Source organism: Tenrec ecaudatus, chromosome 6 (genome assembly GCF_050624435.1).
Source record: "Tenrec ecaudatus isolate mTenEca1 chromosome 6, mTenEca1.hap1, whole genome shotgun sequence".
NCBI lineage: Eukaryota > Metazoa > Chordata > Mammalia > Afrosoricida > Tenrecidae > Tenrec > Tenrec ecaudatus.
This window is the reverse complement of record NC_134535.1, coordinates 12,062,635-12,080,951: the sequence shown is the minus strand read 5'-3', so window position 1 is coordinate 12,080,951 and position 18,317 is coordinate 12,062,635. Positions and strand designations below refer to the sequence as shown.

The 18,317-nt window shown below is 51.8% G+C and overlaps 1 protein-coding gene and 1 long non-coding RNA gene across 3 annotated transcripts; one reads left to right on the top strand and one right to left on the bottom strand.

Annotated features, from left to right (window-relative positions):
- The first annotated feature begins 1,521 nt into the window (after window positions 1-1,521).
- LOC142451903 (cytochrome P450 2D17-like) lies at window positions 1,522-5,796 on the top strand. 2 transcript variants are annotated; one of them, XM_075553673.1, is made up of 9 exons: window positions 1,522-2,281; window positions 2,876-3,047; window positions 3,583-3,735; window positions 3,832-3,992; window positions 4,107-4,574; window positions 4,663-4,678; window positions 4,744-4,970; window positions 5,328-5,469; window positions 5,563-5,796. In XM_075553673.1, the coding sequence occupies exons 1-9, from the start codon at window positions 2,099-2,101 to the stop codon at window positions 5,739-5,741; spliced, it is 1,701 nt and encodes a 566-aa protein (XP_075409788.1). In that variant the 5' UTR covers window positions 1,522-2,098; the 3' UTR covers window positions 5,742-5,796. The 2 variants fall into 2 exon arrangements, with proteins under 2 accessions (XP_075409788.1, XP_075409789.1); XM_075553674.1 differs by lacking the exon at window positions 4,663-4,678 and having other exon boundaries at window positions 4,107-4,563; window positions 4,783-4,970.
- Window positions 5,797-7,354: 1,558 nt separating this feature from the next.
- On the bottom strand, window positions 7,355-18,215 carry LOC142450709 (uncharacterized). Its single transcript, XR_012784951.1, has 3 exons — window positions 18,087-18,215; window positions 14,150-14,200; window positions 7,355-8,432 (listed from the first exon to the last, which is right to left on the bottom strand). It is a non-coding gene; the product is annotated as an uncharacterized LOC142450709 (long non-coding RNA).
- Window positions 18,216-18,317: the final 102 nt, after the last annotated feature.

Genomic DNA, 18,317 nt, shown 5'->3' with positions numbered 1-18,317 from the left:
TTCTGCAATGAACACTACCCAGTGCCCTCTGGTCCCAGCAGGGAGCCTCTGCTGCCTGAGGCCTATGCACCCACAGCCCAAGTATCAGCACGCTGTGGCCAGTGCTGCATCGGGCAGATTGGGACACTGATTACAGCCCCAAAGTGGCAGATGAGGGGACAGCAGTCTGGGTGGAAAGGTGGGAATCTTGGCCCTCTTGGGTCCCTGCATAGAAGCTCCGGTTGCTTTGTGGTGGGCACAGTGAGCTGCCCTCCTTACAGGGGCCACCCGAGGGCCTGTAGACACCAGGCATCAGAGGTGGCTGTGCTTCTAGAGGGTGGGGCAGGACAACAGGTAAGAGCAGGTATCAAAGACCGCCACGTTCCAGGTCCTGTCACAGACACCTGTCCTGCAGGCCAGTTTGCACCACGTAGTTGAGCTGAGGCCTTCTGGTCTGTCAAGTGGCCTCGATCTCGGGGCCCAGGAACCCCGTTCTCCACAGTCCAGCTGTGACAGCAGCTGGAGCCCACATCTCAAAGATGCCTTCACAACAAACCCTGTGCCAGCCTTGGTCAGTGCCCCCACTGGAGCTGGCTTTGCATGGCTTGCCACTCATCTGGGAACGGGGGCCGCATGGCACTTGTCTCCCCCCAGGGTCCAGCCGAGCACCAGTGAGGGGCGCTGCAGGGAAAGCCTGCATTGCCAGAGAGCATTGCTGTCACAAACTGAGCCACCGTCTAAGCCACACTGGCCCCCAGGGTCTCTGCTGAGTCCAAAGGGCATGGTCAGAGGAAACCTGGGGAAGAGACCCCTCACCTCCCCTTCCTCTCTGGGCAGTAGGGAGCCTTAGCCCAGGAGAACCCCTCCAGATGCTGGAGCACTACGCTGTGTCCAGAAGGAGAGCTTGCCTCCCACTCCCAGGGCTGGGCAAGGAGGCTGAGGGGGAGTGTCCTGCACAGACCCTCCCTGCCCTCAGCTCCTGGAAAGCCCCTTCTCCGATGCCTGGACTCCTGCATCCCCACATTTATGTGGTTTCAGCTTCTGGATCAGCTTCATCTACTTAACACCTTAATCCCACACCTGTACCAGTTGGAGGGGGTGAGGCCCTGGCCTGTCCAGTGTGGATACTCCCTGTTAGGAGGGAGGGGTGGGAGAAGGAGCCTGGTAGCCATAAAACCAGCTGCAAAGCAGCAGGGCGTGGCACCAAAGCTAGTAGCTGTCCAGGGAGGCTGGGGTCCACTAAAGGATGCCAGAAGCAGATTTGGGAGGAAGAAGTTGGAGAGGCTGGGCAGTTGACCCAGCAGGACCGGAGGCCCAACCACCAGTGAGGCCGAAATGGCTGGCTTTGTGGCTGCAGCTGGCCATGGTGGGGGAGGGGTAGGAGGAGGCCCACACACCAGCTTGAGAAAGCTTCCTCACCCCAGTGGAATTCTGTCCTCTTTGTCCCTGGAAGACTGAGCAGCTCCAGGTCTAGAAGGGTGGGAGGAGAGGGAGCAGGCCCCCTAGAGGGCCCTAGCTTACTTTCTGCCCTGAGCTGCCTTAGTAGGGACACGTCCACTCCTCTGGCTACATGAGTAGTTACAGAGTGTGGGTTACTATGTGTATCTGTGTGGGAGCGGTTGCAGGGATGTGCCTCCTGTGGGAGTAGTAGGTGTTCAGTGTGTGTGTTCCCCAGGCAAGTGATAGTGACAAACCTAGAGAGTAAAGGCCACTCTAGGAGGTGGCAAGTGAGGGGTGGGAAAGTTGAGGTTTGTATCCTCTTAGGACATGGCAAGAGCCCTGGAGGAGGAATGATTAAGGAAGGTGTGTGCTTCTACCCCTCCTAATCCTAGATGGCAGCTGGATCTCAAGCTCCGCCCCTGGAGGGGCGTGTCTGCTCTGCCCCTCCCCCAAACTTCACAGACTGGCTCCTCCCTCGCAGCCTTGGGCACTGAGGACCTTGGACTTGAGTGCACAACAAGTTGGCTGGGGGTGGAAGGCAAAGACCAGTCCTCACCCCCTTATAAGCCAGAGCTGGGCTGAGGAAGCTGCTTTGGCCCGAGGGTGCCAGGTGTGCACAGGATTGTCCAGAGTCGACTTGTGGAAGCTGCTTCCCAGCCGGGGAGACAGTGAGGCAGCCATGGGCCCGCTGACCTGGGAGGGTTTTGCGGCCGTGGCCGTGACCGTTTTCCTACTCCTGGTGGATCTGATGTACCGGCGCGTGCGCTGGGCTGCTCGCTACCCGCCAGGGCCTCTGCCACTGCCCGTGCTGGGGAACATGCTGCAGTTGAACTTCAAGGACTTGCCACACAGCATGGCCCAGGTGAGGCCGGTGGAGGGGTGGGACACAGGACGTTTGGACACTGGGTGGTAGGTGAAACCATAGGCAGAACGAAAGGTTCGCCCAGAAGACAACAGGTTAATCCTGGGGGTGGGGTTCAAGATGGATGAGATCCAAAAACAGCACAAAAGCTCTGGAAAGGGGAGTGGGGCTGGCTGCAGGCCAGGTTATGCAAGACTAAATCTGGTGAGCTTGAAGACAGGGTCTTGGGAATAGGGCTGGGCACTGAGAACCGTGAAATCCAGATTTGCTCAAGCCTTAGAGGGGGCAGAACTGAAAGAGCTTTATCCTTTCTTTTCTGGGACCTTGGGCCAGACTGCCCACCTCCCTGAGCCTTAGTTCCACTGCCTCCACTCATGGCCCACCACGGTGAAGCAGCAAAATCATAGGTAGGCCGTGGGATCCAGGTGAAGTCCTGGACCCGGAGAAAGAATAGCCCAGAGGCCAGGAGCCCGCCTTTCATCCTTGACCCGCTGATAAGGGCCCATCTGGCTTGACCAGAGTGGGTTGTGCCGTGAAAATGGCTCTCTCCGTGGTGGGGTCCCGGCCTGACCGTCGCCTGGCCTCGGTCTGCAGCTACGGCGCAGCTTCGGGGACGTGTTCAGCCTGCAGATGTGCTGGACCCCAGTGGTCGTGGTCAACGGGCTAAAGGCTGTGCGGGAGGTGTTGGTGCTCCGCGGTGAGGACACAGCCGACCGACCGCCCATGCCAGTCTACAAGCACCTTGGCTTTGGGCCACAAGCCCAAGGTAAGTGACTGCGGGGTCAGGGACCATGTTCTGCAGGGGCCTGGGCTGACAATGACCCATCTAGGCTGACAGTGACCTAGTAGGAGCTAGGAAAGTCTGGAAGAGGGGCCTGGCCTGGGCCAGAGAAGTGATGGGTGTGGTCCTTCCTGAGGGGACATAGCAGCAGGTGGAGTCCAGTCTCCAGAACTGCAGAGGATAGGGCGGAGTCTCTCCTGGGAGAGGGTGTGGCAGGGGTGGGGCCTGTCCTGCAGAGAAAGCAATCAGCCCACAGACTCAGGACAGGGCGGGTCTGTACCACTAGTGTGTTACCACCCAGGGCTCTGATCTGGGAGCTCCAGTAAAAAGAGCAAGGAACCTTGGTCACTAGCAGGTGGGAGAGGGACCTATCTTGGGCATTGGGACCTTGTGAGATTGAGGTCTGTCCCTGGCAGGGGTGCAGGACTAGGGTGACTTCTATCCCAAACAAGGGTGAGGAGGGGCCCCTGAGGGGCGCAGGACGCTTCCTGGCCCCGCCCACGAGCCCGTCAGCCCACAGGTGTGATCTTGGCACGCTATGGGCATGCGTGGCGGGAGCAGCGGCGCTTCTCCCTGTCCACGCTGCGCAACTTCGGCCTGGGCAAGAAGTCTCTGGAGCAGTGGGTGATCGAGGAGGCCGACTGCCTCTGCGCCGCCTTCGCCACCAAGGACGGTGAGAGCTGGGCAGCAGGAGCTGAGGGTGCCCGGTGGATGACCTGCCAGCCGTGGGGCGCCTGTGAACCACCTGTGAACCACCCCCTCTTTGCAGGATGCCCCTTCAGCCCCAACACCCTCCTGAACAAAGCTGGGAGCAATGTCATCGCCTCCCTCACCCACGGACGCCGTTTTGAATATGACGACCCCACCTTCCTCAAGCTCCTGGTGGCGGTGGAGGAGGGCCTGAAAGAGGACTCCACCTTCCTCCGCGAGGTACAGGATGGGCAGGGGACAGGGAGGGTCAGGCAAGCAGGGGGGCGGGCTCCAGGAGAATCCTGGTCCCCTGATGAGCACAGGTAACACCCAAACCCCTGGTGTATCCACCAGCTGCTGAACGCGTGCCCTGTGCTCCTGCGCATCCCCGGACTGGCCAGCAAGGTCTTCTCGGGACTGAGGGCCTTTATGGACCTGCTGGATGGGCTGGTCACTGAGCACCGCGAGAGCCGAGAGCCAGGCCAGCCACCTCGAGACCTGACCGATGCCTTCCTAGACCAAGTGGACAAGGTGCAGGCAGCAGCCAGGGCCTGGGAGTGGGGATTGTGCACCGCCCCTCCAGTGAAGCAGGGACTCCACCAGGGTGGGGCTGTCTGGGCATTCCCGCTCTTCCCTCTCCCCCTTCTAACTCCTCTGTGCTCGGCCCAGGACCAGGGAAACCCCGAGAGCAGCTTCACTGATGAGAATCTGCGTATGGTGGTCGCGGACTTGTTTTCTGCTGGGATGGTGACCACCTCCACCACGCTCGCCTGGGCGCTCCTCCTCATGATCCTGCACCCAGACGTGCAGCGTGAGAACCGGGCAAGACGTTGAGGGTGGACAGGCTGTTACCCCTACTTCCCCCACCTCCAAGCTCCATTTGTACAGCAGGGTCAGTGGTATGGCAGAGCTGGGCCCAGACTGCCGTCACCGGGGCATGTGGACACATGGCTACAGAGGAAATTCTCTTTAAGGGCAGAGGAGTGGGAAGGGCCCAGGGTTCTAGCTCACTCGGGGACCCCTCTGCCAGGTCGTGTCCAGCAGGAGATCGACGAGGTGATAGGGCAGGAGAAGAGACCTGAGCTGGGGGACCAGGCCCGCATGCCCTACACCACAGCCGTGGTGCACGAGGTGCAACGCTTTGGAGACATAATCCCACTAAACGTGCCTCACATGACGACCCGCGACACTGAAGTGCAGGGCTTCATCATCCCCAAGGTAGGGCTGCGACCCCTTCACTCTGGACTCAGGGCCACCTGCCAGCTCACAGCCCCTGCAAGGTATTGACCAGGGGATACCGACAGGTGCTAGTCTGTCTGTCCATCCATCCTGTGTGTCCAGCCTTCTAGGCATGAGGTCCAGTCCCAGCCTGCAGGAGACATTGCACCTGCCATTGGAGAGTCGTCCCCTGATCTGTGGTGGGAGCTGGAGGGTTAGGGTGTTGTCCCAAGGGAAACTTTCCTTGGGTGGGTTCAGGGGTGTCCGAAGAGGAGTGTGTGTATATGTCTACAGTGGTGGCTGGGGCCACAGCATCCCCTGCCCAGGCCCCCAGCCACACCAGCGTCTCCTGACCAGGGGACAGTGCTCTTCCTGAACCTGTCATCGGTGCTGAAGGATGAGCGCTTCTGGGAGAAGCCCTTCCGCTTCCACCCAGAGCACTTCCTGGATGCCCAGGGCCACTTCGTGAAGCAGGAGGCCTTTATGCCTTTCTCAGCAGGTGCCTGTGGGGTGCCCGGTCCACGAGCCTTGGTGAGGGATGGATGGGGGACCCCAGCCCCCAGACTTACTGAGCCAGTGTGTCCACCCATAGGCCGCCGCACCTGCCTCGGGGAGCCCCTGGCGAGGATGGAGCTGTTCCTCTTCTTCACCCGCCTCCTGCAGCGCTTCAGCTTCTCGGTGCCCCCCGGACAACCCCTGCCCAGCGACCATGGTGTCTATGCCTTCATGGTGTCCCCAGCCCCCTTCCAGCTCTGTGCTGTGCCCCGCTAGAGGCCCAGGGCCCAGCCACTCCCCAGCCTGACCCTGACAATAAAGCTGCTTTCTCCTGGCATCTGGTCCTCCTCGCACACACAGCCAAACCCCAGGACAGCACCTGCATGACTGGGCCTCAGAAGTCAGAGGGCAAGTCTCTCTGCCCATTTGAGAGGCAGGTATACTGAGGTTCAGAAGGCAACAGGCTGCCCTGCCCTCCCACCCATTCCTCATTAATGCCCACTGCTGTCTTCTTGGTCTGGTGGCAAAGGTGGTGTAGAGACCTTGCTCCTAGGCTATGGGGTGAGACTGGGTCACTAAGAGGACCTGACCCTGATGGAGAGGGGTGTCCTCAGCCTGGTACCCCCAACTCAGGCCCCCTTCACCCAGCCTGCACCGGGAGCTCAACCACCCCACCTGCTTCCTCACTTGAGAGTTCCCCTAAAGAGTGGGGAAACTGGGCCAGGCAGTGGGTGCCAGGGTGGTAAAGGAGGGAAAACTGGGCGTGGGTGTCATTGTTCTCTCTGTGAAGGCCTGGGGGTAGTTGAGGAGTGAGCTACCTCCCTGAGCCTCAGAGCATCACAACCTCCTAAGGCTGGGTTGTACCCACCTGGCCTAAAGATGATGCCTACAACCAGACCCAGTGTGACCCAGAGCCAGACTGCCAGCCCAGAGCACCCCTTCTGCCAACTCAGCCTTTCCCTGGGCTTGTGCTCCCCCTTGGGCCCAGGAGAGGTTGCCCCAGGTGGTCCAAAACTCCACCTTCCTCTCTAGAATGTGCTGGCCTGTCACCCCCACTGTACAGAGGAGCTGCTGCCCCCCACCTCTACCAACCCTGATAAGAGCTGGCTCTGGACGGGCACACCGGCAACACCCAAGCATCCATGACAACTGTGTGGTTCCATGAGTCTCAAGGCACACCCCGACACACTAGGGTGACAGCTGGATCAGAGACCTCAGACACCAGGTCTGGAAGCTACCCCAGAGGACCCTAAGTGTGAGACGTGACATAGAGTCTCTTCCCCACAGGTCCCCGGGGAACTACATTTGTCCCTGGACCAGCAAGGTCACCCTGCAGTTGCCCTCTGTCCAGGCAGGGAGTGGTGGCAGGAGGTGGTGCCCCATGACCTGTCACGTGTGTGGATGTGGCAGAGCAGGCTTGAGAAGATGTGCCCAAGCAGGAGGTGCTATAACTCATGGAGTTTATGGGGCACAGTGTTGCCTGTGGTTCTGACGTCAGAAGCAGGGAATCAGTTCAGCCCACGCCTCTGCAGGAGGGGGCACGGCCTTCTGTACCTTTCACCTTGTTCCCCATCCGCTATAGAGGCCTCTACAATGCAAAAAGAGGTGCCCTGTGGGTCCCTAGCTGGGAGGAACCTTTCCTAGGACGTGGGACTCCACCCATGTCCAAACTCACTACCATGGTGTCAATGCCAACTCGTAGCAACCCTGTAGGACAGGGTGGAACTGCCCTGTGGGTCCCGAGACTATCTCTGTAAGGGAGCAAAAAGCCCCACCTTTGACGGAGGGTAGATCTGCGGTCGCCCAAGGGGAATGGCCCTGCAGTCTCCCAAACCAGGGTGGGAGCAGGAGGGTGGGTGGCTGGCAGGTGGGGCAGGAAGCCCATATGTGCAGCATGGTGACAGCATTGCTACCTTACCAGAGGGCCTGACAGCCACCTGGTTTGGGACCCTTTTCATTTCCTGGCAGCAGGAGTACAGCCAGCTTGCTGCCCCCACCTTCAAACCTACCCCTAAAGGGCAGGGCAGCCATGCCACCCCTCCCTCCCTGTCCCAAGGCCAGTCCACAGTGGCCCAGGGTCCCTCAGTAGAACCTGGTCAGGGCTGTCCTCCCTCCCAGTCGGGGCTCAGGACCACCACCTGCTCTCATTTCATCTTCTTAAGTCTAAGCCTGTGGGCTCCCTCCCCTGAGCTTCACCATGCCCACTCCTGAGGGGAGGGTCAGCCTCCTGGTGAGGAGCAAAGTCAGGTCTCCCTGTGGCCTGGGGGCCAAGCACTGTGTGTGTGGTGTGTGTGTGTGTGTTGGGGGAGGGAGAGTGCTGTGCTTGTGAGAGGGGCTGATGGGTAAGAAAGCAGTGACCACAGAAAGGCCCTCAGAAAGCCTGCTCTTCACTCCTATTTCCAGAAAGCCCTTCCTCCTCCCTCCAGCTCCGCAGGGTGGGGGGTTCCCTGCTGGGCCCTGAGCTGGGAGTTCTGGGTCTGCAGGAGTCCTGAGGAGGCAGCGAGGCCCCAGGCCCTTGTGGTCAGGACTCACTCACCTCAGACCCCTGCTGCCTCAATCTAGGCTGTTGAGTCTCTACAGCGGCTATGAGGACAAGTGACACCAGCTGAGGTGACTGGAGGACCTTCCCTGACCACCGTTCCCTGACAGCAGTGTCCCCTCACAGGACAGTCTCCCCACCGCGGGGAAGGAGTCCCAGCCCTCATTCACCTGACTGGTCCCGGGGCAGCATTTCTCCATCATCCCCCCACCCACACCCAGGTCTTGTGGTCTCTTTTATGGGCTGCTCAACAGAGAGGGGGGAGGCTGAGGGGAGGTCTCCCTGTTCAGTCCACTGTCAGGCACTTCTGCGTACATACCACCGAGTGTCTACAGAAAACTTCTAAAGCAGTCCCTCAGAAAGCAAACGATGGTGCGGTGGGGTTGGTTACCAAGGAGTCGGTTCTGGGATCAACAATAGAATCCAGCCTGCGGGGAACAGACAGATCTGTGTTGAAAGAAGTACAATTGCATTAGTTTCTAGAAGTAAGGCTGGCGAGAATTCATCTCACATACTTTGGAGATGGTCTCTGACGGGAGGCCGGTGTCTGGACAAGGGCATCACCTTTGGTAAAGAAAGGGTCAGCAGACACGAGAACAGCCATCAATGAGATGGATTACCACAATGTCCATCTGCTGCCTTAATACTAAACCTATAAATATATGCACCTAGATCGATTTCCCCACCATCCTATATAAATGTGTTTACATATGTACATGTCTGTATTTAGACTTCTATAAATACCCTTTGTCTCCTAGTTCTTTCCACTATTTCCTTTTACTTTTCACTTGTCCCACTATCATGCTCAGCCTTCATTTGGGTTTCTGTAATTTCTCTCGGTTACGTTGCCCTTGCGGAATCCCTACCAGGCCAATGACACCCTGCTTGCCACTGATTTTGGATCACTTGATGCACCCTATCCCTGGGTTGGTCAGCACCACCCCCTGACCCCTCCCCCCCTCTTATGTCCCCCCGGAACCACTGGTCCCGTTGTTTTTCCTCCAGACTGTTCATCTGGCCTATCTGATCTAGATAGACCTATAGATCTATCAAAAACAAGCCATAGCAAGACAGGCGACGAATGAGAGAGCACAGCGATGACAACAGAAGAGAAAACCAATGGCCCATAAAACAATAAAGTAATTAAAAGAAAAAATTTACAAGGAAAAATACCTGTAAATAGATCAAGGACTGATTTTTTAACTCTAGGCATGTCCTTCAGTCAAGTCCGATGGGGTGCCACGCTCTGGCCCCAGAGTCTATCCCTTACACTCCCGTGGGCACCCCCTGCTGAGAGTCTCTTCTGATGTCGACTCCGGTCCTTCTTTTCTTTTTAATGACCTTTGACCTTCCGGGCGTATGATGTTCTAAGTGTTATCCCACCACTCATCTGCCCGTCACCCATTGCTCTGCAATGTGCCAAATCTATTTGAGAGATCGTCTCTAAATTCAGGTGACATCTAATCAAGATCATATTTGGGCTCTTGTGGACTTGTTTTAATTTTTTCTAGCTTCAACTTGAACTTACATGTGACCAAATATAGTTTGTCCCACAGCCAGTCTCTGACCTCAGTTGGCTTATAACATTGAACTTCTCCATGGTCGCTTTCAATATGTAGTCAATTTGATTGATGTGGATTGCATCTGGTCAAGTTCGTGTCTATCGTTGCTGTTGTGTTGTTGAAAAACAACTTTGCAGTGAATTAAGTCTTGGTTTTGGAAAATACTACACCTTATTTTCCGACTACAGATTCTGTGTCTTTCTAGCTTTTGCATTCCAATTACTAGTAATCATCAGTGCATCTTGATTGCATATTGGATCACTTTGAGACCAAAGATGCTGCTAGGCAGCAGGTCAAAAGCAGTTTCTCCTCAGGAAAAAGAAGGGGCTTTCTAGTCCGTGTTAGGGCGGGCTACGGAGAGAAACTAATCCAGTGACACTCGTCTACGTGTAAGAAAGACCTTCATATCATAGAGTAATTGATGATCAGGAAAACAGCCCAGTCCAACTGAAGTCCGTCAGCCTGATACTAGTCCATAAGTCCCTCTGCAGACTCACGCTGCCACATGCAGTGATACAGAACTGCAAGGCGATCACAGGCCAGGGGGTAAAAAGTCTGTGGACCCAGTGGTGGGGGAAGCACCCCAGGGCTCTGGCAGGTCCCCGCGGGGCTCCTCAACAAGAAGGTGAAGGCAGTGGGAGTGGCCCCCACCACACATTGAAAGGAGACATCATTTGGGCAGAGAGCTTCGAAGAATACATGATAAGAAACACGCCATCACATGCATGCTGACTCCTAGCTATCCTACAGGACGGGGTAGGACTGCTCCTGTGAGTTTCTGAGATGGAACCTCCTAACGGGAGTACAACACACAGCCTTTCTCTTGAGGAGCAGCTGGTGAATTTGAACTGCTGACCTGGCGGCACTTGCAGTTAGCAGCCCATGGCGTCACGCACACTGCCTCCAGAGCCTCTGGGAATTAATGATATACACAAAGAAAATCGCAGAAATCACAGTTAAACACAAGGAAGAGTAACCAGAGTGTACTGTAGAACTTGGCTGGGATACGGTTTAGTCTTAGTGATGTCAACACTGAGCACCGTGATCGGAACCCACCCCTGCATTCCCACAGGCTTTACTGGACCCTCGTCACCATGGTGGACTCCACTCTGAGAAACCAGCTCCTCCTCATCTGCCAGTTGAGTCCCTCGGACCTGAGAGGCCCCTTTTCCGGGACTCCCTCCAATAATATCCGGCTTCCAGTTTTGAGGTCTTCGTATCTGACTGTTTTTCGAAGCAAATGGTTTCCGGTGGCTCCTTCCTTCAGAGTGGGGAGCCAGTCCTTCTTCTTCGACTCTGTGCAGTGGTTTTTTTATACCCCACAAAAGGCATAAACATTGCGAATATCTTTCATTGATGAAAGGATAAACAAACTCCTACATCCACACAATGGATGCACATCCGTGGGAACAACGTAGGACTAAGTACAGACACAATGTGGATGTTGTGGAAAATACGTTGTGCTACAGAAACCAGCCTCACAAGGCTAGGTGCTGTGTTCTCCCAACGACATGACATCCTTGCAAAGGCAACACTAGGTGGACCTTTTGTATGTGTTAAGTCATTTAAACCGTGAAATACAAAGTTGATTCAACATGTACCCCCTTTCCTAATTCGCCATCTTAAATAGAGATGACAGACAGAGACAACCCTTAAGGACAGAAGGCTGTTCATTGGTTGATAGGGTGTTGGGAAGGACTTCAAGGGAGAATGGCGGAAGGTTTGAGAGGGATGGAACGGTCTCATCGGGATTATGAAGTTATGGAAGTGTAGACATTTATCAAAATGCTCAGAATTTGCACACGACCTTTGTATTTTACATAAATTATCCTAATTTTTAATTAAGAAAGAGAGCTCCCGGAGGGGAAAATGCAACCTTACACACACACACACCTCAAATTGATCACACACCGTAATGTAAAACTAGAAAACTTCTAGAAAAAAAATCATAGAAGGAAATCTTCAGAATCTGAGCTAAGCAAAAACGACTGCATTCGCACCCAGCCTCCTTCCTGCTCAGGTGTGGCTTCAGCTGGAGGCTCGCAGGGCGGGAGACGCCTGGGGCCTGTGACCTAGAGTAGCGCACAGGTATGAATAATAGTTCAAGTCTGCACTCAAAAGGGCCCCAATAAAACAATGCTGCAGAAAGAAAGAAAAAAAGGAAAGAAACAGAATGGAAAGAGTAAACAAGTTCAAGTGGTAGAAAACGTGCTGAATGGGAGGGTGGAAAGGAAGGGACTGACAGATGCTGACACTACGAGGGAACCTGGAGAACATGGGGCCTGTCCAGAATCCATCAAAGCATTTCTTAATTCTCAAAAAGCTGGCAAAGAAAACATGATACAAAAAGGAAGTCTTTATCAGACAGTGAATCTGATGACAAGGAAAAAAGAGAAGCTGCTGACAGACCCAGGGGCTATGCCCAAGGCCTTGATCTTGAACCAATAATTGGGGCCACAGCCAGCAGTGGGAGGTGAATGGTTCTCAGAAATGGAAAGATTCCGATGAGACAGGCTTGGGGCAAGAGAGGCAAACATGACCTGAACTGTGTTTCATGAGGAGAAACTAACTTGACATTCTTGTCCAGAAGATGGAAGTTCATTATTTGGTGGCAGTGATACCGATGGGTATAATTTGACTCTGGTGTTTTATTTATAGATAATATAAACTGCATATTATAATTAACGACCTTCTAATGGAAATCAAGGTTGGTATGTTTGTCTTGAAAGAGTATTGCAGTTGTTGGAGTTATTTTGCTGTTTTTGCATCGAGAGCACTGGTTGCTTTGAAGGAACAGAGCTTTTTGTAGTTGCTTCATTTACCAGAAAAGAAATTTTACTCAGTCATTACTCAATCAGAGCTTGTATTCATCCAGAACGTATGCCTTATGACCAGTCTGGATTGTGTGTGCGTGTGCGTGTGTGTTTACATTTACCAAAAACTAAACTATTCTAAACAAAATTGACACTTAACAATCATATGTAGAATGATTTTCTATCATTCTGAGCAGCTCAAGAAATAGATCGATCACCTTAAGTAAATGGGGAATAAATTGTAAGCTATAAGCTATTCAAACAAATAAATGATCCAGAGAAGAAAACTGACTGATATTGGCATGTTTCAATAAGCCACGCAGGGCGTATAGGAGCAATAGTCCCTCTTAGCTCACCCTTCTTTTACAGAAAATGAAACCCCTGCCTTACACTGACCAAAAGGTTGTGATTCATGGGATGTTTTCAGACTTTGCTGGTGAAAACCTAATAAGATAGTTAGGGGTGAAATTTAAGAACTGTTCACCTAAATGGTGAACAAATTTGTAATCTCAATTATTGTTCTGCATGGCTTCTTTTTGTTTATTTTTAATCCCAAACCCATTCTTTACCAGTGGTTCAATTTCTCAGTATTTGGGTTATTCCAATTTGGCTGAAGCGATGGAAAATAGCTTTATAGTAATCAGAATATTAATACTATTGTATATTATTTATTGTAAAAACAGATGAATCATGATGAATATAGTTTTGTATTCTTTAAAAAATAATATACGTAAACACACAAACTTCCATACCATGTGGGTACATTTACATAATCTTTCTGAAATGACAAAATTATAGAAATGGGGACTAGATTGGTGGCAGTCCGGGCCTAAGGAGGGAGGGGTCAAAGGGAAGTGGGTACGACTATCAAGGAGCAGTGTGAGGAAGCATTCAGTGATATACATGTTCTGATCTTGATGTGACTGTACATATGCTGGTTTTGATCCTGTGCTACATACAGATCTGGATGCTGACACCATTGAGGGAAACCGGAGAAAGGCTACACGGCATCTCTCTCTACTGCTTCCTGCAGCTCACTGAGATCTACAGTGATGTCAAACAATCTATTTCCTGTCTCTGTGTAAGTGGCTATTCAGGGATATTTCATTTGAGTGGAGTTATACAATATTTTGTATAACTTGTTTCACGCAGCTTAATGTTCTCAAGGTTCATCCATGTTGTAGCATATATCATGACTTCATTCTTTTTTGTAAGAAAAGTTTTATTTTTGAAGTTTCTTCTTTTTTGTACGCATAGTTATTAGCTCACCATTTCCTCCCAACCCCCTGCCATAAATCCAAAAAATGATTAATTCAGTTACTGTCTCTATAGACTTACCTAACCTGGATTTCATATACAGGAAAACACACACACACACGCACAGACACAGACACACACACTAATAATGAAGTAAAACAGAAAAACTTGAATCTAAAAGAGAGCAGAGAATATTAAAAACTAGATGAAATGTAAATTGGGTCAGACGGGTCATCAACTGAGAAAGGGTTGTATTTTAACTGAACTCCCTCTGCAGTCATGCACTTCCAAATGCGCTCTGCATGAGAGCCAGGCTCTCACACCCCTTGTCCAAGGTCAGGGAGGATTCACCGGAGCCTACTCCACATGAATTTCCCCTGCACTTTTCTTTTCCTTTGTACATGTAATCAACTGTAAAAGGGGGAGATCAAATGATAAAACATTTTAAACTAACGATTCTGTCATAATCAACTTTACAATGTTCTCTGTCTGATAACAATGCTATTCACATACCTGAGCTCTGCTCAGAGGGGATTCACCAAAGGCGTAATCCATGTGTGGACCCTGTAAATGGATTTGGGACATCCAGCGTCATGCACAGACTTCTGTAATACCAGGTGTTCACAATTTAAGCCCAAATACCATTCCCTCCTTTGGATTTGGATTTTATTATTTACAATCCGTGGATCACGCAGATTGGTGAGCATCTTCCATGTGGACTTAATTGATTCCTCACTTAGATGGATGCAGATTGGTGAACTTCTTCCATGTGGACTTAATTGATGCCTCACTTAGATGGCTGCTTGTTAGAAGACAAACCTTTAAGACCCCAGATGCTATTCTGTCTGATAGCTAGGCACCATCTAGTTTCTTCACCACACTTTGTTATAGCACCCAAGTCTTCAGCGACCTCTTTGTAAGGCCGAGCAACAAGCAGGGCCATGTCAAAAGAACTCATTGTTCTTGGAATGGGGCTATAACTAAGTGCGAGCCCAGAATTCATCCATATAGCTAAGTTTATATGTGTCTCTGGTTCACTTTAGTGGTTCACTTTAAATGGTTCACATCATTTTCATTTTACTTTAGAGAACATTATTAATCATCCCCCTGGAGCATATGGTAATTCTGTGCAGAGTGTTATTAATTTAGCCAATGGTATAGAATTTAAAACACTGTTGAGAAAAGGAAGTTATACAAGTCCAGGCCAGCTACAAACTGCTATTCATGAGCTGTTGATTTATACAGATTAAACTTTTAAATGACTGGACATTATTTACATGAACAATGGGGGTGGGTGGGTAATAGGGCAAAACTTTCAATAATATGCATTCACATCAGCAGAATCATGCCTACCAGATAAAAATGTGTCAGAATAAAGTAAGAGGGCATTACAATGGTAAGTATATGGTCATTCCCAGCCACTATGTCTTGGGGACCCTCAAGGCATGAGAACTGAGCCACAGTCCAAAGATAAGCAGTTCTATAGCCTTGGGACAGCAGTCATGGGTTGCCTCTCACACGATGGACTTTCAGCCTGAAGCTCAAAGGCTACAGGTAAGTTTGAAGGAAAGCCTAGTTCACGTGGTGGAGTGAGGACCACATTCCTTTTCATGGCTAGAAAATAGTCCCTGGTATAGAAGGTCCCTTTGTACTGATCCATGCATCAGTTGATGGCCACGCTTTGCCAACTGTGCCTAATGCTATGAGCACTTTTGTACACGCCGTGGTGTGGACCGATCTTTGTATTTCTCCTAAGTAAATGCCCAGTGATGGCACTGATCGATTACAGAGTAAGTGTGTTAGGCCGGGTTGAATAGAGAAAAATATCCAGGACACTCATATATGTATAAGAGACAGCTTTTATATCACGAAGTCATTCTAGCTCAGGGAAACATCCCAGCTCAGTCCACAGAGCAAGCCCATAAATCCCTCTTCAGATTCACACAGCTGCATGCAAGGATGGAGGCAGATCACAGGCCGGTGCACTTTTTATATATCTTCAAGTTACATGAAAGTATGTAACTACCACAGTAAGACTCTGTTCAACTTTTGGGGAAAGAAAATTGACTAACCTACTTTCCAGAGCCAGGGTACCATTTTACATCCCCACTGGCAAAGGATAAAGGTTCGGTTTGCATCCTCACCAACACTGTTACTGTCTTGTTCACTCATGCTGTCCCAAGTGGGTGAGAGATCATATCTCAGAGTGATTGCGATTTGCACGTCTCCTAATGACTGGCATGCTGAGCCTCTGCCTGTCATTCATGGCCATTTGTTTCCGTCCTTTGGAGAATTGTTGAGTCATATCCTTTGCTGGCTTTTCAAGTGGCCCATTTGTATTTTTATTATTGAGTTTGAAGAGCTATATATTCTAAATACCAGTCCCTTATCAGATATGTGATTTGCAAATATCTCTTCCACAAATCTGGGCAGTGTGTTTCAGATGTATATAAAATGAAACAAAAGAATGTTAGGCACTACATTCAAGGCAATGGTTACAGCTGAGGTTAGCAGGATGGTGGGCCAACGTTGAATGACACAGATAGGTGTCATGATGTGGGGCATAATTTCTGGAGCCTAAGGTTCAGTTACTGGATCTCAGTTTTCTCATCTGTAATATGGGCTTAACAACCAGCCTTGCCTCACAGGTGTGCTGTGTGCCTTAAACGAGCTAATGCGCTGGCTGTTATCAAGCATATTTGTACATATGTTGCCATGATTCTTTTCTAGACATTTACCTTCTATTGAGCCCTTGGGATCAGCTCCCCTTTTCCCGCTCCCTCCCACTCCCGACCCTGGCGATCTGCTGATAAATGATCAATTAGTATTATGTTCCTATCTTACACCGACTATGGTCTCCCTCCCACACATTTTCTGTGTTGGTCACCTGGACGGTGTGTGTGTGTGGTTCTGTTGGGTCGCCCTGAACGCTTCCTTAGTGGGGTAAAATTCCAGTCTCCACTTCACTTTGATGCGCTGCCATTTATATACATATACTCCATGCCTCCTCTGTCTGAGTCATTTCCAGGTAAAAATGCATGTTAAAAGCAAGTGGGTTAAAGGGAATCTGTTTTCAACCCTGAGCTAGATTGTGGTAGGCAGCTAAACTGGTGTCAATTTAAGGATTAAGAGTGTAGGGGTGGCATCTAGGCTGTCAATCAGGAGATAGCTAATGAGGCCTCTGTGTGGGCATGGCCTTCTCCTGAGAATTCTGGGAAATCCGTTACTTCCTCCTGGGAGGTGAGAGACACTTCTCTATCTCTGTTCACTCCCTAGGAGACATACCAGCTAACAAGACACATGGACCGACCCTGACACAGAGACCCCTGCCAGTGCAGAGATGTTTCCAATGACACTGGATCCAAGGCCTTTACCCAATGGCCTCTGATCTTCTACATTCGGCATCATATTCAGTGCATGTGTTTCGTGAGTCTAAAGAGGACTTTATAGATTGGTATCAGACATAAGGGTTAATATCAGACTTATGCGCTTGATCTGGTCTGGGCTGGGCTGCTTTCTCAATGTTCAATTGCTCTCGTAGATAAATCTCTTTCTTATACTCATGTGTGTCCAGGGATTTGTTTGTCTGGTCTACCCGGACTAACACATAGATGTAGGCCATAACCCACACTGGTCTCTTTCCAGCAGGCACCCACAAGGAGCCTGTCACTTGAGTTTTCAGAGAGACCTATGTCCCTGCCAGAGGAGGGGTCTAAGGTGGCAACGGGAGCCTCTCTGCATTTCAGTTTCCTCATCTGCAAAATGCGGATCAGGAAATCTCTACGGAGCTCTGGTGGGGCAGAGGGACAGGTGCTAGGCTGCTAATTGATGGGTTAGAGGTTGCAGCCCCACCATCCACTCTGTGGGGGAACCCCAGGCTGCCTGTTCCCTGGAGTTTCCAGATCTAAAGCCTCCTAGGGAGCAGTCCTGCCTTCCTCCTGGGTCACTGAGTTCAGGATGGAATTGGTGGCAGTCCTGGGCTTTGGGTTTCAACCATCCCTACAGACCAGAGAGTAAACAGGCCTACTACGGACTCATATGGCCAGGAGAGGGCAGTCCCTGGAGAGGGCATGTCACTTGGTCAAGTACAGCCCGGTGAAAGCGAGGTTGATCGTCAAGGAGACAGCTGACAAGGTAAAGCATCCACACAAGGGTCCTGAGGAGGGCGCAGGGCCGGGCGATGGTTCTTCTGTGGTACTCATCCCTGGTAGCTCACAGCACTAGGGGCGGGTCAGTTACAGCTGACAGGGTGTGGCCTGGATGGGAGCAGCTAAAGTCCCTTCCCTTCCTAAATTCCTTCCCAGAGATCCGGCCTGGGGACCCAAATGCCTGTCTGAAGCGGGGCTGCAGGCAGAATCGGCCTGTGGAGAAACGCCAAGGAGCTAAATGCGAGGATGGCGCTGCGCCGGCTGCCCCTGTCTACCGCAGACTGGATGAAAAGAAAGCCTACCTGTGGCCGAAGGGCCGCGCAGGGGCAGGCTCAGCGCGACGGTTGTGGGTCCAAAGTCGCTCTCCGCCTCCGGGGGCCCAAATGTCCAGACCCTCCAGCGAAGGCAACGCTCGGAGGCCTGAGGCGCCTCAGGGCGCGCGGGAGGTCTTGGCTCTGCGCCGCCTCCCTCCCGCCAGCAGGCAGCTTGTCCCCTAGCGCCCCCTGGCGGCGGCAGTGGGTCCGCGGTGCGAC